Genomic DNA, 21,699 nt, shown 5'->3' on the forward strand with positions numbered 1-21,699 from the left:
TGGGTCCCTGGGCTGCCTGGTTCCAGAGGGAGGCTGGTTGCCGTGGGATCGGGGAGCCAAGTTCAACAGCCTTGTGATCTGTCCGGCCCCTGGTTACAGCTCAAGGCTTTAAAATCGGCCAGGCTTGGGAAAGGAGGTGTCATGTTATGGGGCTTTAGGAATTCCGTTTAATATTGTAAAATATCTGCACATTCCTTCCTGGTCTCAGTTAAATAACCTCTCTTCTGTCAGGATTTCCTGATAAACCCGAAGAAACCACAGCCATTGCCTACACATGGCTTCCACGAGTAAAATAATCATCCTTTCAGCTCATGGCTTGCCTTTCTTCCGAAATCACACATCTCTCACCCCACTGTCTGCCCCAGCTTGGTTCTCATGTGTCCCCAGACATCCCCGGGAGACAGGAAGGAGGAGGAAGGATGGCCCACATTTTGCCGATGGGGATGATAAAACAGCATAAATGCAGGGTCGGGGCTGTGCTGCCACCGGGCTCCCAGGAGGGCCTCTCGCTTGCTCGTCTGACTTTGAGCACAGCCAAGTTCCTCCCGACGGCCTCATTTGAACAGCACCTCTGCCAAGCTTCCTCGCTTCCTCTCCCTTGGCATTTAATTGGTCACCTACTGCCCGCCTGACACTTGTGGGGTTGTCTGTGCATTATGCGCTTTTTACTGATGCTCAACAAAGTATTAAAAACCCTGGTGCCCAAGGTTCTACAGCTAGGAAAGTGCCAGACTTGTAACTCCTGTGCAGAAATGCACTCCATCATCCTCTCCACTAAACCAAGCTAACCTTCTGGCGAATGATCCCGTAGCCATTTCCCTTTTCCCCGGCCCAGATGCCCCCCGTCCTGCCAACCCTGGGATCTCCCCCAGCTCCTCGCTGCTGTGTGTATACGTATAGACGTCCATACGAATGACATGCATATTATAACGCATACTATACACACACTTTTTTTTTTTTTTAAAGATTTTATTTATTTGGTAGAGAGAGACACAGCGAGAGAGGGAACACAAGCAGGGGGAGTGGGAGAGGGAGAAGCAGGCTTCCCGCGGAGCAAGGAACCTGATGCGGGGCTCGATCCCAGGACTCTGGGATCATGACCTGAGCCGAAGGCAGATGCTTAACGACTGAGCCACCCAGGTGCCCCTATACACACACTTAATACAGATCACAAAATAGGAGCATCATCTTTTCTACCAGGTTTTCTGGGGCGCCTGGCACCTGCCTTCTCTGCTTCATATCTCTGGTGCCTGTAGGAAGACCTGGCATGCAGTCGGCGCTCCATTAACACTGAGATGCGCTAGTGGGTGTGCAGTGATTTTAAATAAGGTCTGTGCCTGCCTGTATTGTATTTTGTTGCTCTAAGTTTGCTGCGAGGCCTTGTGGTGGTTTTTCCTTAAGAAAACCCCTCCTTCCCTTCGGGGTGGTGGCTGCTGCCGGCCTCCATCATGCAGGCAGGTCACGGTGTGGGGCTGAGGAAGGGGGCTGGGTGGTGAGCGTGCACCCCTGCACCAGCCTCATGCCTCTCCCCCTGGCTAGCCATGTGTCGTCTGCCTGCCCCTGGACACGGGGGCGCCTGGAGAGGGGGCCCGCCGCGCTCCGTGCAGCCTCCCGGGAAAGCTTATTTGTCTTTCCATAAAAGACTTTGTGGCGTGGGCAGGCTTACGGTGTCAGATGGAAAGTTCAGGGCCTTCAGTCCCCAGAATGAGCAGCGGCTGTCCCAAGTTGTGCCTGGGACCCGGCTGGCTGGCTGGGCCTTGGAGGGGCCTTGGTGTCCCCTCACCCCACCCCAGAAACAGGAGACTGGGGGGAATGAGCAAGGCCCGGTCCTCAGTGCCCCTGTCAACCAGGGCAAATTCAACTCTGTTTTCGCTTAAATGCCGGGGTCCTTATTCCTGTGTGTGTGTGGGGGGGTGAGGCGGGAGGGCTTTTAAACATAGAGCATTTGTTATGCCCCAGATGCTGTTGTAAGTGCTTTACCAATATATTTTTTTAAAGATTTATTTATTTTAGAGGGAGACAAAGAGAGAGAACTCAAGCAGGGGAGGGACAGAGGGAGAGGGAGACTCTCAAGCAGACCCTCCCCCCGAGCGTGGAGCCTGATGTGGGGCTCGATCCCACGACCCTGAGATCATGACCTGAGCCAAAATCCAGAGTTGGACACTTAACCGAATGAGCCACCCTGGTGTCCTGCTTTACTAATATTAATTTAACCTTCCAAACAACTGTATAGGCAGGTATTACACTTTTTACACAAATTGCTGACAGATGAGGAAACTAAGGTACAGAGAAACCCAAGACTTAGAGTAAATGGTGGGGGTGGGGTTCAAACTCATGCAGGCCAGCCTGGGTCTGGGTTCTGCTGCCTTAAGAAAGAAGTTTGAGAGTTTAAGAGCCTAGTCCCCACTGCCCCCTACTCCTAAGTTTGCTGAAATAGGAGCCCCCCCCATTGGATATTTGTGCAGGAAGAAGCCCTTCTCTGGTAGAGAGGGGGCACGGATGGGGTGGTGCGCAGCCTGGAGCAGAGTTTGGGAGGTCCCGCAGTGTGGCCCAGGGGAAGCTGGTTGCTGGGTGTTGGGAAAGGGGAGGAGGATGGAAGAAGCTGTGGCAATGCCCTGGGGGCACTTCCCTCTTCACCAGCCCAGACACCAACCCAGGGAGGCGGGAGCCTCTTTCTCCCCCAGCCTTGCTGTACAGCTATTAAGTGGGGATTTGCCAATCAATAAATCAAGGCACCTGAAAAATGAACTGGGGAACCACACTGGCTCCGTCCCTCTTCTTGATTAAAATAAACAACATTATGAAATGTCAACCTGTCAGTCGTTTGGAAAGTTTGTGGCATGGAAAGGCGATTACCCAAATGACTTTTTAAAAGTATGAGAATTTGCCTGGCTGAACGGTTTTTAATTAATGCCCCGAGTTAACGTTAATAACTATTCATAGCACAGTGAGCTGGGCTTGGGGTGGGTTTAGGAAACATTTGGTATCTCTGGCAGAGGCCGAGTGTTGACCTGGCTGCTAAGGGGGCCGTCGGCAGCTTTTGTAAACCTAAGGGACCTCAGGGTCCGTTTGCGCCTCAGCGGAGAGGAGGCTGTTTGCAGTGAGGGCGTGGGTTCAGGTAGCATCATGACTTTTCACGGCACCATGAGAGTTGCTGCTGCCCAGGGCGGCCTCTAGGGTCAGGTCTCCCCAGATAGGTACCCGCACCCCCAAACCTGGTGAACAAGCCTCTCGGGGGATTCGTTGGGGAAAAAAAAAGTGGCTTGGGGTTATACCATTTAAACTTACCTCCCTGATTTTCTGTGATCTCATTTTCCCTTAAAATATCACTGGAAAAGTGTTTCTGAGTTGAGCCTTTTATTTTCCATTAAACACGGTGAAACCGACGCAAACGGAGGCCAAGGCTTGGCGGGAGGGCGAGGGCGCGGGGCCACACACCTCCGCGGGTCGGCCGTCAGCAGGCGCTCCACCAGGGACGCATCCCGATCCCTGCCCAGGGCCGCTCCACCGTGATGCTCTGGCTCGGGGGGGGGGGGTTACTGACACCGTGGGCAGGGTCCCCAGGCGCAAAGATGGGGTTTTTCAAAAGAAAACCTGATGGGCTCGTAAACTAACTTTCTTTCTTTCTTTCTTTCTTTCTTTCTTTCTTTCTTTCTTTCTTTCTTTCTTTCTTTCTTTCTTCTTCTTTCTTTCCCTTCCTTCCTTCCTTCCTTCCTTCCTTCCTTCCTTCCTTCCTTCCTCCCTCCCTCCCTCCCTCCCTTCCTCCCTTTCTCCCTTTCTCCCTCCCTCCCTCCCTTCCTCCCTTCCTCCCTTCCTCCCTTCCTTCTGCACAGTAGGTTGGCCTGTCTTTAGGCTCCTGGTAGAGACCCTGCTCAGGGAAGACCCAGGAGAGAGGTCAGAGTGACACTACTGCTCCAGGGGGAGGGGGGCTGTTGGGAGAGACTTGAGGAGCCCGAGGGCCTCCCAGAGCAGCAAGGCCAGCCGCTCTGGCTCGGCAGTCAGGAGAGAGCTTTGCCCTTGTCGCGGCCAGCCACCCACCTCTGTGGAGTACCGCGGGCCGGGGGGTAACCCATGGCACCACGGTTCCTCTCATGAAGGTGTTGTATGCTCTACGGGGCTCTGGGGAGCCACACACAGGAGGCATATGCCCACCCTAAAGGAATTTAAGATCTCCTTGCGGGGGAGAGAAGATAGGTAACCTCTCCCATCTGTCCTCATGTTTGGTGCCCATGGGGGCGGGGGGTACGAGCAGTAACACTGCAGCTCAAGGGCCAGCCACCACCGAGGGCTGGAAAGTGAAGTGGCTTCTCGTAGGAGGCGGTACCTGGGCCGGGCCTAGAGGGAAGGTGTTAGGGAGGGGCAGAGGGAGGGAGGCCTTGCAGGTGTGGGGAGCGAAGATTAGATAACAATGGAGAAGTCCTGCAAACAAGTCTGGGGAGAAGAGGGACAGAGCACCGAAGGCCTCTGATTTCAGGCAGGCGGGTTTGGTCTGTGCATAGAAGGCAGTAGGGAGCTGCTGACGACTGTTGAGCAGAGTTAGACGTAACCGATATTTCAGAAGGATAACCTGGGGGAGCAATACAGAAGGGGCTGGCACAGGCAAGCTGAAAGGGGGGGTGGGGGTTTACAGCGGCAGCAGAAGGCAGAATAGCAAGGGCATTGCCAGTTTTACCCCTGGAGCCAGAGGAGCTTGGTACAAATGTGGACTCAACTATTTACTAGCCTTGTGACCTTGAGCTAGTTTTAAATCTTTCTGTAGGTCAATGACCTCATCTTCCACATAGGGATACTAATATTCACTCGTTTGTTTGACCGAAAGAGGGTTGCATTCTACAATGGATGCTGATCATACAGTGGAGAACCAGATACGTTCTCTGCACGCAAAGACACAAACTAAAATTAAATAAACACATGCGATCATTTCAGATGCGGTCAAGTGCTGTGAAGAGTAGGGTGGCTCGTACTGCTTGGGTGGCCCATGTCTTAGGGTCATCATGGATGGCCTCTCAGAAAGTGCAGTCTGAGCCAAGGCTCTGGAAGTTAAAGTGTTCCCGGCTTAGGAAACAGTAAGTGCAAAGGCCCCGAGGCACCAAAGAGTGTGAAGCTTTTCAGCCCAGAAGTAGAGCTAGTGTGTGGAGGGATAGATAACAGGGTGAGACGCGGCACAAGGTGAGGGAATTAAGTAAGGGAGAGCATGTAAAGGGCTGGGACACAGTAAGTACTCAGCAAATGACATTTTTATTATGTGGACATTTTGGACCAGAGGTTAACAAGAGCCTCAGCTGTGGTCATGGTTGTGGGGACGTAAGAGAAGATGGATCATGAACCACATTAGCAGAACTGACCGGAGGTAGTGATTCATGTGATTTGGGGGGATATTGAGAGAGTAAGTTAAAATCACTGAAATGGGAAGGTGCTGAGGGGAGCCTGGTTGAGGGGGAAAGAAGGAGTTACCACTGGATGTGGAGAATTTTTCTTTGGAAATCGGTGGTCAGCCTGCCCTGCAGGCAGGTTGCACCCTGGGGCTTAGGAGAAAGGACAGGGGCAGGGATTTGGGGAATCTTCAAGGACCAGGGGAGAGGATGGACATTCAGCCGGGCTGAGGTTGGAGCCTTGGGGTCCCCCTAATACTGGACCCAGGAGGAAGAGGAGAGGGGGAGCTCCCTGAGCCTGGACACCCAAACTAAAGCCCATGAGGATCCTGGTTCTCAGGCTCAAATCCACTCTCGCTGTCCCACGCTGTCACAGAGCAGCAGGCCCCTTATTTCTGGCGTGGCCTCGGCTGTCTCCATGGAGCTTGGCCTCTGTTTCCAGCCAGGGGTTATGTAACAGGCTCCGGGAAGTGCACAGAACCGCAGGTCCTGCACCAAAGCTGTTGATGTCATCAGAGCCCTCTGGGTGTGAGGGCACAGGTATTTGGAAAATGCCACGGAGCAGGTCTGTTAACCCTCTGGCCTGCAGCGTGTCAGCTGGGTTAGGATTCTTGGTCAAGTTTACAGTCCAAGCCAGCATGGACTGCATCCTTCAGTGGGAAGTGCTACTCTCCAGTCAGTGAAGTCTATGGCTGCCTCCGAAATCACCCACACTTGCCACCTGGCGTGCGACTCACCCCTGGTCTGTGGATCACACAGGAGGTCCCAGGTGCACCCCTGCCGGATCTCACCTCGAGCTGCAACTGGGGGACAAGCTTGCCATATCTATTCCTGATTTCACAAGCAATCCTGCAACTTCTATTCTGACTGTTCTTTTTTAAGATTGCATGTATAGTTTTATTTCTGATTTAAGACGATGGATGTCCATTTGATTTGTATTACCTTTTTAAATACCAAGGCTTTTTTTTTTCTTTTTACCCTTCACCAAACAATGCCTATTCACTTTAGACACATCGAAATAAAACACATTGCCCATACACTCGCTACCCAGAAATGACAGTGGTTAACCTTTTGCCTTCTCCTTCCAAGTTCGTTTTTGTAAACTATGCAATTCTGTAATCTATTTATTTTTACGTTGCTAGCAGTTAACACTTAGCAGTTCCTTACCGCTGACTAGGAAACATGCTACGCAGTTGAACGCGTGGCTTAGTTTAGTACCAATACCCAATGTGTGAAATACAGACCAGCATAATCCCATTTTCCATCCTCAATTGGAAGTAACAGGAATGGTCATGGCTAACAGTTGTGGAAGGCTTACTAGTGACAAAGAATGGTCACTACTGCGGCTCCCATTGTTCAGGTGGGAAAGTGGATACCCAGGAGGGGATCCAGGCTGACGCAGCTAGTTGGTGGCCAAGCTAGGATTTTAGTCTTAGACTCTCTGACTCTAGGACCCATAAGTGTGTGACATCATTTTGCTTATTTACCAAGACTCTGTGTCATCCATTTGCAGCATTTCTGCTGGATCCTCGACATCCCCTTGTCTGTCGTCTGTGCTCATTGCCCATGCCTGGAATGGGGGCAGTTTTGCAGAATGAAGTCCTTGTCAATGTATTCCCTGTTCAGGAAGAGGGACACTTTCCTTTGCCGCTTTGGTCCCTCCTCCAAGACTCCTTAATATAGTCGGCATGGGATGGATGTTTATCTCCTTCCAGAAAGTGTATACTTGCCTCAACCTTTTTGGAATCAGAAGCTGAGATTTGGCTAGAACTCTTTACAAAGATTATAATCCAGCTGACAATAAGTTGGCACATTCCAGCGCCCCTCTCGTCCTCATTCAACTGGGTCACCTGGGATCCGTATGGATTAGGAGCAAGGAAACAAGATTTCCGTTGTTTCAAGTCAAAGACTGTTGTTTAGAACCGGTTGGCTTTCCCATAAAGTCACTGTCCTGGACCACACTCATACGTGCATAGCCACGTACTCGCCCATACACACACGCTCACCCATACGTATATTTTTGAGGTGAGGTTGCCCCATATACGATACATTCCCATGCCACTTTGATTAAAGAGCAAAAGTACCATAGGCTCCACGTGTAGGCTCAGGAGAGCCAGGTCAGTCTCCTAGAGAGGCACATAGAGATGATTTCATGGGTAGATCACGCTGCACGGAGTGCTCCTCGGCCTGTGTACTTCCGCATCACCGCCTCATTCCTTAGACAGACCTCGCTTTGCAGTAGCCATGAAGGTGTGAGCGCTAAATCCCCCTGGATTGACCGGAGCTTCATCCGTCAGTGGCGGTGCTGACTTAGGAGTCCAGGTAGGTAGGGAAATTTTTTTTTCCCCAGGGGAAAGCCCCAGGAAGGTACACTAGGAAAGAGAGGGAAAAGCCAGCTGCCTTGCCACAGTACTCATTTTGGTGAGATGAAGGATAATCCTCACTCAGTGTCTACTTGTCCTAACATTCCAGTAACAGTTCTTTGGTGTTCTAGCTGTTTATGAGCTAAGGAGATGGGCACCGACTCCTATTAAGAGGCATCTCGTCTCGAGAGACTCCTTGGAGGGGAGGTGGGAGGGAGATGGAGGGAGGGGGAGAGAGAGAGAGAGACGGTGTATTTAGGGAAATATGCATATATGAGTGTTCTCCAAGTACGCATTTCACAGTTGGGCCAGAATAATTAGGAGGTGAATTGCCATCTGGGCATGTCAGTCCTTTTGTTTACTTGTACTGAATTAGTGCCAATTAATAAAGCCCTTGATGTGAGTTTGGAATGTCCCAACTTTTCTTTTGTGAAAAAGTAACTGTCTGTCTATCTATCTATCTATCTATCTGTCTATCTATCTATCTCTTCTGGTTGGGGCTCTGTTTGATTTTAGCTGGAGTGAGTGAGTTTGTGGGTAAGACCAGTGGGCAGCTGACCCATCTGAAAGCCAGACCGGGATGGGATGGGGAGGAGAACAGGGTGGGCAGCAGAGAACGTCTTACCACCCTTCCTCAGCAAGAAAATTAAAAAAGATAAATAAACCCTAATCCTGACCTGGGGGCATATCCCATTAAAGAGCCAGGTTAATTTTTCCTGCCGATACAACCCTTGAATTCACTGTACGAATTAGACGGTTCCATGGGCCTCATTTGCCAGATCAGATTGTGTAATTATCTTTTATAGGCCTGGGTGTGATGTATGCTCGGTGTTTACGCTGCAGGGGGCTGAGCGTGTGTTTGGACTTCGGAGGTGCTGGGTTTACCTGCCAGGCTGAGCCGCTTCCACACGACGGGGGTGGGAGCTGGGGTGTCTGCCTGGTCCCAAGCAGGCCCGGCGCACCTGCATGCAACAGACGAGCTGGGGACGGAGTCAGGGGAGCGTCGCTGGGAGGCACTTAGGGCTGGGGCGGGGGGCTCCGGGAAAGAGCAGTGGTGTTGAGGATTGCCAAGGGCCTTCAACAAAGGGTCCGCGTAAAGGGTGGCGAGTTTGGAGGTTAGAAGGAAGTCAGACTCCGAGCTGGATTAGATGCTCGTGACCTTAGGCACTTTTGTCTTCATGAGCCCCTTCCAACATTTAAAAAAAAAAAAAAGTTAAAAATGACATTTTATGATTGCAGTGGTGTAAGGATAGATTTGTTGTTATATAGGCATTCATATTATATTCGTTTTATTCCTTCTAATTTTATAAGAAATTAGAACACTTCCGCGGATGGGGTCCTGGGCACTGCCTTCTGCGCTCAGTGGGCATCAGCCTTAGGTACGTGCCTCGAAATGGGACCCAGTGGTTTGGCTTCCTGCCAGCTACTTGACCTGCTCTGTGGAAGTCACTCCCCTCTGACGTCGGACCCGTTCAGAAGGTCCAAGAGTTCTCCCAACCTGCAACCCTTCTTTTGGCCAAAGAGGGGCCGCTCACTTATAGAGTGTTAAAAGCCCGTGTCTGAGCTCGCCTGTGTGGCCTGCCCTCCCCTGGCCTACCCTCCCTCTGCGGCAGTGCGTGGCCTTCCGTTGTCTGCATGACTGACAGCCTAGGCCGTGCGCTTTCTGGAGAGGTGGTGGGCTGGGGTGGGACTGGACGCGTTCCAGGCCAGTGTCTTCTTGTGGCCGCACCTGCTGGGCCTTTTGTTCCTCAGTCGGAGGGATCCTGGAGGACCAGCCCCCTTCCATCTTGGCTGGAGGTGGTTGGGCCAAGAACCACTAGGTGGTGTTCGGCTCAAAGCATCCCTGGAGGTACCCGGAAGGAACTAGTTGGGGTGGGGGGTACAGATGGAAAGGAGGGACCGTTGGGGGCCGGCTGTGGGCAGCCCGTGGCAAGCTCTGGCCTCCCTCAGAGGTCTGGTGCCAGGCATGGCCTGCTGCCATTGGCCTGTTCCGAGGGAGTGCCATCCACTCCGGGTCCTGCCGTGGTCCACCCTGAGGACAGAAAGGCAGCGGGGTGGGTGTGTAAGGCTCTGTGTGGCGGATGCTGAGCCAGTGTGCCGTGGACAGGGGGAGGCTGCCTCCACGGTCCCCCCTGGCTTCCCGGAGGCCCTGCAGCCTGCCTGCCCTGGATGGGCCCATGGACACAAAAAACAAAGGGGAAGAGCCCCGCTCATTTTAAGGAACAGGGCAGAAACAAACCGTTCTGTTGATCGCCGTGTTTATCTTAGAGTCTGTTTCAGGCTGGGGGTTGGATTGCCGAGAACTGGATTAAGGGGGAGGGGGGCAGCTGTCTCTTGGGATGTGAGTGATGTCTCTCCCCATCTGGCACTCCGGAAGTCAGCTGGGCGGGTCTCAGGGCCTACTGGACAGGCGGTGGGGAGGGTAGGAAGGGTGGGGTGGCGTCCGTTTGCCTGAGGTTTCTGGGGAAGGGGACATAAGGCGGGTGTTTGGGGGTATCCCTGCTAAGCCCTGGCTACCCAGAGTGTGTTCTGTGGACCACCAGTGTTGGGTTTACCCAGGAGCTTATTAGAAATGCAGGTTCTCAGGCTGCCACCTCAAACCCATTGAATTTGAATTTTAACAATCTCCAGATGATCCTTCCATTTTGATGCATATTAGACTTACCTGGGTAGCTTAATTTTTTTTTTTTTTTTTTTAACCCAATGCTCAGACCTGAGTTGATGCCAATCAGAAACCACTGGGAGTGGGACCCGGGCTTTAGGATGATTTTCCAGCTGCCTGGGGGGAGGGGACAGTGGTTTCAGCAGGTAGCCAAGTCTGGGAACCTGGACTATGAGAACCCTTTCTCCCCTCCAAATCTTGTCCCCCCTACCGTAGGGTTTAAGTTTCCCACTTCCCCACTCCCCAAGGTCTGCTCCTACATTGGTTGGATTGAAATGTCTTGGGGCCGGCTGAGCTTAGATTGACTTGTATTAAATTTCCTATCTCCCCTGGAAGGGTAACCTGGAATCATTTCCATTCCTCTAGGCTTTAGCTTGAAGGAGGTTATGGGATGCTCCCCACCTAACAAACTGAACGTGGGTTGGGCGTGGGGGTGGCGTTACATAAAGCAGTAACAGGAGCAAGAATCCATTCTGCTGCCTGACTTGGAGTTGGAGGGTATGTTGTGGTTTTGCTTGCTTCTTTTTGATGAGTTTTCTAGCATGGGCAAGGCATCTAGTTAGGTCTTGGGTGTTGCATGGTGCATCGGAGCTAAAATGCTTGAGTTCCTTGCCCTGTAGTCAAGAGCCCCACGTTGCATTTGAGGTTGGTCTTGGGATAAGTTGGTGGGCATGGTGGAAGAAGCTGTCCCAGCAGACGTGTGTCCGCAGGTTGGGGGGGGGTGGTTCTGGGGCACAGGGGATGCTGCCCTGGTGGTAGGCATTGGTTGCTGGGGTTGGCCACAGAGTACCAGCCTGGACCCTGTCCTCTGTAACTCTAGAAACCACGGGAGTGATCCAAGCCCCAAGATGATGTATGTATGTGTGCATCCAGCGAAAGAACAAAACACCACCCAAACAATCCTCTCCCTTGTGAGTGAAGGTTACAAGTTTTCTGTTTCAAATCTGATGGTATTATTTTTCCCCTTTTTTCTTTCTTCTCTGTTTTCATTTGCCAGCCTAGGGGTCTAGAGTGATTTCTTTGAGCCTAATGATGGGGAAGCTTAGAATGGGGCTATTATCTTTAACACCTTTTGAAATACTACTCTTCCTGGTGTCTGAATCAGGTTGGACAGGGGTCGGATTTAAAGATTAAATATCTATTTTAGCAGCAGCAGCAACTCTGCTGGTAACCTTGCACGTTTGCTTAGGAATTATAGGGATGACACGCAATGGCCTTGCACTCCAGAAACTTAGAAAGGAGTAAATGAAAGTAGAGCTAATAAAGATAGGGACCGGGCACAGAGCTAGATGTTCCTTATGTGCTATCCCATGTCATGAGTTCAGATGTGCCATGAGGTCAGAACATAAAAAAATTCAGAAAAGTGTCATGTAAAAGGGCCCCCCAAAACAGTACAACTCAGGACTGTGGCAATAGATTATTATTATTATTATTATTTTTGGTAAAGGTCCACTGTAAATTTGTTTTAGCTTGGAAAAAGATTGCTATCCAATGTAATATTCATTTCATTTTCTTGTAGGTCTGGGTATTAGGATGATCACCTGTATTTCTTTGAAAGTATCCTTCCCGTTTGCCATGTCTGTGACGAACAGAGGAAATGGATTTTTGCCTTGATTCAGAATGAATGCAGTTTTATTCTATATTAAAGACTAAACAATTATTGGGGCGCCTGGGTGGCTCAGTCGGTTAAGCGACTGCCTTCGGCTGAGGTCATGATCCTGGAGTCCCTGGATCGAGTCCCGCATCGGGCTCCCTGCTCGGCGGGGAGTCTGCTTCTCTCTCTGACCTTCCTCCTTCTCATGCTCTCTGTATCTCATTCTCTCTCTCTCAAATAAATAAATAAAATCTTTAAAAAAAAAAAAAAGACTAAACAATTATTAAACTCCTATGTCCTTGGGAGGTTGGCTGGCATTCAGAGACTGCTCCCTCTGTATTTTAAGTTTGAAGATGAGTTTTACTATGTTCTTTCTGGGTCTAACTCTCCCTTCTTTTTCTAGGTGGAATCAGAGGTGTGAGGCTGACCTGGGGAGGTGCTCCGAGCCAAGAAAGAAGGATAAGAAAGAAGGTGAGTGGCGGGCGGTAATCAGAGAGGAGTCACGCCCCTGCTGCTCGTGTCGCTCTGGGGTTTTTATTCCTTCTGCAGCAAACCTCCTTTTCCCAGACATCCCTACTGCAGCTGCACCCACATGCGAGCCCAGAGGGCTGATTGGCAGGCAGGAGCCTTGCAGTTAGCTGTCGGAGAAGGTCCAGAGACACAGGTTAATAAATACTAACAGTCATTGCAGTGAATTCCAGGTGGCTGGGTTCTCACAGCGTCTACCTGGGTAAACTCGTTCTCACCTCACCAGCGGGTGAGCATGTCATACCCAACCTACAGATGAGGAAGCAGAGGAACGCTTCCTCACCCGGGGTTGCCTTCTATCACTGCCTCCTTCTCTAGGCTGCTGACCTTCACTTCCCTAGCCCTCGGTTTTCCCATCTGTAAAATGGGGACAATGAAAGAGCCATCCCGGCCATGTCGTGGCATGAGATGAGAGGATTCAGGGTGAAGTGCCCGGCATAGTGCCTGGGATGGGTTAAGGACAGAGTTAATGTCAGCGGGGTTTTTGTTTTTTGTTTTTTCTTCGTTAGCTCTGGATAGGATCTTGGGTGGATTATTAAGCCTCTGTTTCCTCACCTAGAAGATGGTGATGCTGATACCTTGTCCTCAGGGGAGGTCGTGAGTTACATGAGATAATACAATGAATACCAGTAAAAGTCTAGACCATGACAGATGCCCTATCTCTTCCCTTCCTTATGTATCTTACTCCGCATGGATCAGGCAGAAGGAAGATGTCCAGTGGTGTTAACTCCTCCATCCTCTAGGACACTAAATCCTGGCAATTGCTCCCCGGCAGTTTTCGGATTTGATCCTTCCCCTCCCTTCTCCCAGCCACCCTGTTGATCTTGACTTTGGTAGCACAAGCTGGGATCCTCACGAGGGGCTCCAACCTTTGGATTTCCAGCCTTTCTTTCCCAAAATAATCCTACCTGTGTCTTCTCTAAACTTTTTTTTTTTTTTTTTTTAGATTTTATTTATTTATTTGACAGAGAGAGAGACAGCTAGAGAGGGACCACAAGCAGGGGGAGTGGGAGAGGGAGAAGCAGACTCCCCGCCGAGCAGGGAGCCCGATGCGGGGCTCGATTCCAGGACCCCCCAGGATCATGACCCGAGCCGAAGGCAGACGCTCAATGACTGAGCCACCCAGGCGCCCTCTAAACTTCTTTCTTAAACCCAGTATTCATCATGCCACTTTCTGATTTAAAAAAAAAAGGCAAAACAAAACCGAAAAGCAACCTTATCATAGTTCTCTACTGGTTATCCCGGCAACCGATTCTCACCGGATACTTAATCTTAATTGCTACCACTTCCTCCCCAAATTTGGATCCTCACAGCCAAACTGACCTGCTTTGTATCCTCCCCCCAAACCTGGAGTATTTCCACACCTGCCTCTGTGCTCACCCCTGGGTCGCTGCCATGTTGCCATCTATATGCTCACCTCCTCAAAACCCCACAAGCACAGAGGCCCACCCAGGGCACTGGATGCTCCTTCAGCTGGAACATCAGCTTCCGTTCTCCTCCCCCCTGGAGCCTTGACAGCGCTGGGGGCGGACTGGGGTTTTCTGTTACTTGGGTGTTTCTTCTACCCCGTCCCTCTCTTCCTGCATGTTTTCTGCAGAGACGAGTCGCTCAGATGATGGTGTGGGTCTCAGGTGGGAGGGCGGGCCTGGGGAGGAGTCGGTTGGTGAAGGGGTTCCTTAGCGGCTGTGTGTGCTTGGGTAACTGGCAGGCTGTGTGTGAGTTGGGGCGGGGGTGTGACTGAGTGACTCCAGGGGAATTTCCAGGCCGATTGTGGGCACTGCCTTTGTGAACACAACATCCTCCGCCTTAGCCCGCCCTCTGCCTTCCCTCCGCAGGTGACCTCAGCCTGAATAGCAGGTCATGCCCTAAGATCCAGGGCCCCTTGCACCCTTGGGAATGGCCTAACAGAGCGCTATGGGAGGCCCACTGTGTGCCAAGACTGTTCTAGGCAACAACACCATCCTGCTGTCGTGGGACTGGCCTTTTAGTGTGGCGGAGGGTAGATGATGAACAGCAGAATAGTAAATGTGTTAATTATCTCACACATAAGGTGATAGTGTTGTGCAAAAGAGCAGACCTGGGGGCAGGAAAGGCAGGCCAAGTGCGCAGGGCAGGACGGGAGGGCAGGTTGCAGTGTTGAACAGGGCAGGCACCTCACTGAGGAGGTGACCCCGAGCACAGGCTTGAAGGAGCCAGCCCGTGAACACGTTGGGGAAGAGTGTTCTGCAGTGGGAACGGTGACATTCAGGCTGAGGACAGGAGCACTGGTGGGGTTGGAATGAGGCCCAGGTCAGGGAGAGCCTGGGGGGCGGGGCGGGGGGGCGTCAGGCTTTCCCACTGAGGGACCTGGGAGCCACAGCAGGATCCTGAGACAAGCGTGCTGTGGTCGCACCTCCTAGGGGCTGGTATGGAGACCGAGAGGGGCAGAGCAGTGGAGGGGCGATGGCACGCACGGAAGGGGCATTGAGGTGCTTGTTCCTGTCCGGCCCGATCCCATGCATGTGACACGGAATGGCATTTACAGTGGGGATGAGCAGAGAAGCTTCCAGGCCTGTTCCTCAGGGGCTGATTCTCAACAGCTGTGATTGCCTAATTTAGGATGGCCTCTTGCACCGGGGTGGTGGCTTCCCATGAGGGTCCGTCTCCGCTCTCCCTGCCTGCAGAGCTACCAGGTGTCAGATGGGCCCGCTGCGGGGTCAGCAGCAAGGAAGAGAAGGGAAAGGGGAAACAGAAGGGAATGCGGGGAAATTATGGGAGGAGGGAGACCAGAGGCCCTCGTTGTCCCGTTCTAGTTGTGGGGAGGGCAGTGGGGGGAGCAGGCTGCCCTCGGAGCTGCAGCTCGAGGCTGTCCCTCGTGGTCCCCGCACAGCTCTCTTGGGGGCAGGGGGAGGCTCTCCCTGTTTCCCTTGCCTTCGCCTCATCTTCCTCCTCCGCTGACAGTTGCAGGAATGTCATGTCCTCATTCGCCGTTTGTCCTTCCTGTCCTGTGGTCGCCGTGACCATCCAGGTGGGGCCGGCTCAGCGTGCTCCTGAGCTCACGCCTAACACAATGTCTCTTTCTCATAATGCTTCCATGAGGACCTGGTCTTGGTGGTTGTTAGCTAATGTCCTGTGATCCTAAGTGCACCGAAAACTTAAGCCCGTAAGGGCACACGCCTCGCGCCTGTCTCGGGGGACTTCTCTGTCACCTGTGCATATGGTGGAGGAACCAGCTGAGGACGGACGCCGGGACCTCCTCCTCCCCAATAAACCCCAGTAAACTCTTAGCAGCGTGTATGGGTATTTCTGAACGACTCATCAGAGCTCCTGGGCACCGACTCTGCTGGGGACACTTTCTACTCATGGCCGTGCTCTCCTCTTCTTCCAGACCCATGGCCCCCGGGGACGTGGAGCAAGATGGAGACCCACATGGCCAGAGTCCGAAGCAGTAACGACACGGTGGTACCCGATGGCGCTGATTTAGTGCACTTCCTTTTAAAGCCCTGTCACAGTCACTGCCTCTTGGTCCCCCGAGGCTCCTGTGTGACATCATCAGGAGGAAGAACTTTTTTTTTTCTTACAGATGAGAAAGCCTGACATGCAGGGAGGACGCTCTCCGCTCGGGTCCATCCGTCCTGTGTGTGCGGGGCCGGGGGGGCTGCGTAGGGAGAGGTGCTGTGGCTGAGATGAGGATTTCTGCCATAACCATAATTGAGAGTGGAACGCCGGGGCTCTGGGAGAAAGAAGCAAGTCCCGGTTCTGAGCAGCAGTGGGGATGACCTCACCCCAGGGGACGAGAGCCGTCCAGAGGACTCGCAGATGGAACTTCCCCTCGGGGTCCAAATGTGAGTCACCGTGGCTCACGTCTGTGCAGCGGGCTCCGTCCCCAGGCCTCCCACTTCACCCTGGGACATCATGGTCACCGCTCAGGCCCGATGACTCACTTGGTCTCCCCGAGCCAGCCACTGGGGGTGGAGCCTCTCTCCCCTCTGGCATCTGTCCCCTCGGCGCTGGGGACGCAGCTTGGCCGGCCGCGTCCCCGGACACGATGTGCAGGACGTGTGTAGCGGAGAAAGCCCCTCACGGCCTGCAAGTGTGCATCACGGCGACTGCTGCCAAAGCCGATTTCCAGATGCAGTTTGGAAAGTCCCGGGGGGCTCCGTGGGGCGCCCAGCGCTGCAGCCGTGCTTTCGGAACCCCGTAGATGGGTTGCACTCGGATACCTGGGAGGTGGGGGATGTGCGGCCGGCCACCCCCAGGGAGCGCCCTGTCACCCCATGGAGACAAGAGGGGTTCACCCGAAAGGCCAGCGGCTGGCGGGGTGTTGTCAGGTTTCCCGCCACACCCAGGTGCGTGGCCTCTCCTGTCCTTCCCCCTCCCCCTTGGTTTTCATCTTCTGATGATTGAAATAGTGTCATCTCTTCTCAACCTGTCAGTCTCACACCTGCCGGGCGCCCCTGGCGGCGAGACGCCCAGCGCTGTCCAGCCTGATGTCATCTGTGTTTATGGTCTGTTTTAGAAACCAGGTAGTGGGAGGGACTTTCTGAGAATTAAAAAAGAGTAAAATCCCCAAACTGTTTCATTGAGGTTTGGGGGTTTGTTTGTTTTTTGTTTTGTTTTGTGTTTTCTTTTTTTGCCTCTTTTTAAAAAAATTTTTGTATTTTTTTTTTTTCTCTCTCTTTCTCTTTTGAATAAAAAAACCTTCTTGTAGGAAAATACCATACAAGAGTGGGGGAAGGAAGGGTTCCCTGACGGTTTGTTCTCCCAGGCGAGGATTTTTTATTTAATATGTGTCTCCAGAGCACATGGAACCTGGTCCTGGTCCTGCCAGGCCAGGCCTGCCTCCCACCTGACAGAGTACGCAGAGAGCATGTGGACAGTCATGGGACTCAGTTTACCGCCCCACAGCCTCTGTCCTTCCCCAGAGTGATGGAGCTAACATGGCTTCACAGCTTTGTCCCTTGGCTCCTCATCTAGAACTTTCCACGTCCAGTCTTCCCTTGTTTGCCAGCGGAGGGGTGGGAAGATATGAGGGCGCTCTTTGGGGTGAAGGTCCAGGGCGACAGAGACCTAACCCAGCATCGGGCCCGGGGGACCACCTGTCAGGCAACCCTCCCTCAGACATCTCTCCAGACTCCTCGGGCCCCTGTCACTGTCCCTGCAGAGGGAGTGGGTGGGGCGGGGGCAGGGCAGACGCCGGGTCACGGGGGACGCTGTGTGGCCTCGGCCATGAGGGTCGGCTTCGCAGGGCCCAGCTGACCGGAGAGTAGGGGGTCGAAGGCATGGGCACGAATGTGACTTGGCCCAGGTGTGAGAACTTGTGTGGAAGGCTCGGCCTCAGGGTGACTCAGTCTGCTAGCAAACTATAAAAGGGAAGTGACTCACTGTCAACCCTGAACGAGAACTCCTAAGGCCAGGCCGTCAGCACCTGTCTGGGACGTGGTTAGTTATTAATGCTGCCGGTAAGGGTGTCATGGGAACCGGACGCTGGCCTAGATTGCTGGAGGCAGCTGGGCTTTCCACAGCCTGCACGCCAGCCCCTCGCCGCCTTAGGGTGCCTCTCTGGCCTGAACTCGAAGGCGGAGGAGCCCATGCAGCTCTGGGTTGCACCTTGTCTCCCCAGGTGCTTTGAGGATGACACAAAACTCCACACGGGACGAGGAAGGGCACCGAGAAATGGTTTGATAAGGGGAAGCCTTGGCTGGAAGATTAGGTCCCAGGAGCCAGCCTGAACCCGGGCATTCTAGGCGGAGTGGGCTGTGGATGGGGCTGGCCCTGCCTGCCCTCCCCTGCCCTGCAGGTGCCGCCTACAGAGTCCTGGTTCCTGGGCCTCCACCAGCTCTGCTGTGATTGCCTTTGGGTGGTGCGGGCTCCTCATGCCAGGGGCCCCAGCCAAGGAACCCTGCCTCCTCCCCTGGAGGCCTGACCCGAGGGTCATTAACTCAGCAACCCTGCTGACCCGTGGCCCCAGAAGAGGGTAGTGTTCTTTTCGCTCTTTCCTGCCCTGAAGTCACCCAGCCACTTCCCGGGGCTGCTTGAGACAGCTTGGTGAAACAGAGGGCCGGCTTTGAGAACCTCTGTGGGGCAGGTCGGCAAAGCTCAAGAGCCGAGCTAGGCCTTCGGGTCTCTTTCTCCGTGCCTGGAAAAGTACACATGTACACAAGAACTTCTCCTTCCGGATCCCAAAAGGCATGCTTCGCCGCTCTTGGGAGAGGCCCAGCCCAGACCCAAGTCCTGCCTGCCCCTGGCGGTCCCTGCCCTTCTACTTCCAGCCATCAAGCAGGAGGAGGAAGGTGGATTGAATAGGAAGAGGTGGGAGTTTTAGGAAGTCATGCTCCCCAGGGTCCCAAAAAAGCAGCCCAGCACCCAGAGGAAGAGCCACCCCCTGATATTTGTTGTCTCTCGTGTAAAGCCCTGAAGTACTCATGGGCCGCACAGGGGCGGTGGGGATGCCATTTGCCTTCCTGGACTACTGACAGAGCGCCCTGGGCTACCGCCTGGTACACATACTCCCTGGGTGGCCCCGAGCAAGTCCTCGAACGCTCAGGCGGTTTCCCCATCTGTAAAGTGGGAAGAATAACATCACTTGTCCTGCTTACTTGCCAGGGTCTGTGTGAGGCCAGCTGAGATCACTGAGCCATATGGCAAGGCTTTGGGAGTGGCTAAGGGCCACCCAGCTCGGGGGTGAGGCACCGTGGTGCTTATGGTGATTAGCAGCCAAGCAGGGCCCGAGGTCTGTGCTCCCCTGGGAGGGTGGCTTTCCAGGCACCCACCTGGGGCTTAAGAGCTTCGTGGGCCTCCCACAGCTGATAAGTCACCACCTGGTAGGTGTGCTTTGTCTGGTCTGCAGCAGGAACGGAGAGCCTGCCCTTGGCTGCAGCAGAGAACGTTCCTCTGCCTCCTCTCCCTTCCCCAGTGGACCGAGAAGGAGAAAGGAAGGGCCTTATCTCTTAGACTTTCCTGAGGAACCTGCCACCTGCCCATATAGAAACTCTGGGGGTGCTGAGTCTCAGTCCACATAGTCATGGAGGTGCTGATTTAGGTGTCTCTGGCCATGTGGTCTGTCACCGTCTTACCATGAAAGAAGAAAGAGGCATATAGTTATGTCGGATTGTATCTCGTAGTGCGGTTCACTGTGGAGGCACTCCACAAATAGTCGTTGAATATACAATTCGTCAGATTCTTTGTTTTGTTCCCAAACGTTCCACGCATTCATTGAAAGGAGGAACGCTGAGGTTTGCGGGGGCCTCTCTGGTGGGGCAGTAAACATCTGGTGAGTGCCTGCTCCTTGCCCAGCACCGTGCCAAGTGGCTTGGGTTCCGTCCTTGCTCTCGCAAAGCCAGACTCTCCCTGACCCATCTCCTTCCATCTCCCATCCAGCCCAGGATCTCCTCTGAGTCTTTCCGGAGAGGTGTCCTCTGTGGGAACCCTTGCACAGTGGAGAATTCCATCTCTCCTGAGGCCACCCACCCTCGTCCTTTCAGGAGACTCTGGCTGCCTCCAGGTCCTTCCAGAAGGGACCGGGAAGAATCCAAGAAGACCTTGTGGAGTTGCTGAGACCTGAAGTAAAGGAAGCCAAGGAGAGAGTGTCGCTGCAGGCCATCTGCAGTGCGTCGAAGAGCGTCCCCCAGAAGTCACAGCCACTCAGAACCTCAGACGTGACCGTGTGTTTGCAAATAGGGTCTCTGTAGATACGATTCATAAAGGACCCACTGACAAGTCCTGGGGGGGTGGGAACCGAGAGACACAGAGAGGATGGGGATCTCCAGATGGGAACAGAAATTGGAGGGAGGGGTCCACAGGCCAAGGACAGCTAGCCGCCAGCAGTAGCCGCTGGGACATACCCCTGGAATGGGTACCCCTCCCGGCCTCTGGAAGGAACCAGCCCTGCCCACACCCTGATTTTGGACTTCTGTCCTCCTGAACTAGGAGAACAGAAGTGTCTGTTGCTTTTTGCCACCAGACTGTGGCCATTTGTTAGGGCAGCGTCGGCAGAAGAGTATGAGGCAGACGAGAACGTGCTCTGCGGCGGGTTAGGGGAACAGGCTTGAGGTGAGGGGTCCAGGGGACCAGACTGCGTTTAAGGAGACAGGACTGGTTCGTATGTCAGGGGCGAGAGTCTGCAGGCCCGTTGGCCCATGGGTGGAGGGCCGTGATACCAGGCTGAGGTGTGTGTGGAGCAGAGCCCTTCTGCCAGGGGACAGTCTTCACAATCCAGAAAGGTGCTGACCCTGGATTCTTGGACTCTCTCTGACAAATTGTGACTTATAGGATGACAGGGGTAGTTATAGGGTGCTTAGGGTTAGAAAATTTTATAAAAGGCAAGGAAAATACTTAGGACCCATACTCGGTTATATATCCATCCCTTGTTTTTTTAAAAAATAACATTTCAGTGTTTTCATGGTCGTATAGTATTTCATTGTAGGACCCACGGCATAGTTATGGTTGAACAGTTCTTTGATGTTTCCCACGTTTCTTCTTTTGCTGTGAAAGGCTCTGAAGACCATCCTGGTAGCAAGAACTCGATCCATATCCGTCCTAGTTTCGGGGGGCTGCTGTAACACGTCACCACCAACTGGGTGGTTTAAAACAACACAAATGTAAGGTGCCTGGGTGGCTCAGTCGGTTAAGCATTCAACTCTTGATTTTTGGCTCAGGTCATGATCTCAGGGTCGTTCAAGTCCCTCATTGGGCTCCTGTGCTGGGTACGGAGCCTACTTGAGATTCTCTCTCTCCCTCTCCCTCTGCCCCTCCCTGCCACCACCCTGCTGGCATATGCATGCTCTCTCTCTTAAAAGCAAAAACAAAAACCACAAATGTGCTCTCTTACGGTTCTGGCAGCCGGAAGTCTGAAATGAGTCTTATGGGACTAAAATCAAGCTGTGGGCAGGGCCGGTTCCTTCTGGTGGCTCTAGGGAAGAGTCGTTCCTGGCCTCCTACAGCCTCTGGAGGCTGCCACACTCCTTGGCTTGTGGCCACATCACATCAGCCTCTGTCTCGGTGTTCACGTCCGTTCTTTTTTTTTTTTTTTTAAAGATTTTATTTATTTATTTGCGAGAGAGAGAATGAGAGACAGAGAGCACGAGAGGGAGGAGGGTCAGAGGGAGACGCAGACTCCCCGCCGAGCAGGGAGCCCGATGCGGGACTCGATCCCGGGACTCCAGGATCATGACCTGAGCCGAAGGCAGTCGCTTAACCGAC

At 53.1% G+C, this 21,699-nt stretch overlaps 1 protein-coding gene across 2 annotated transcripts in view; it reads left to right on the plus strand.

Moving 5' to 3' along the window:
* The window catches only part of SLC39A11 (solute carrier family 39 member 11), a 559,067-nt gene that overhangs the window by 479,031 nt on the left and 58,337 nt on the right, over positions 1-21,699 (plus strand). For both annotated transcript variants that reach the window (XM_035026142.1, XM_035026145.1), the window contains exon 8: positions 12,395-12,462. In XM_035026142.1, the coding sequence (XP_034882033.1) occupies positions 12,395-12,462 (68 nt within the window). The remainder of the gene's footprint in view (positions 1-12,394; positions 12,463-21,699) is intronic.

This window comes from Mirounga leonina, unplaced genomic scaffold (genome assembly GCF_011800145.1).
Source record: "Mirounga leonina isolate KUSES-001 unplaced genomic scaffold, KU_Mleo_1.0 Mir_197, whole genome shotgun sequence".
In the NCBI taxonomy this organism is placed as follows: domain Eukaryota; kingdom Metazoa; phylum Chordata; class Mammalia; order Carnivora; family Phocidae; genus Mirounga; species Mirounga leonina.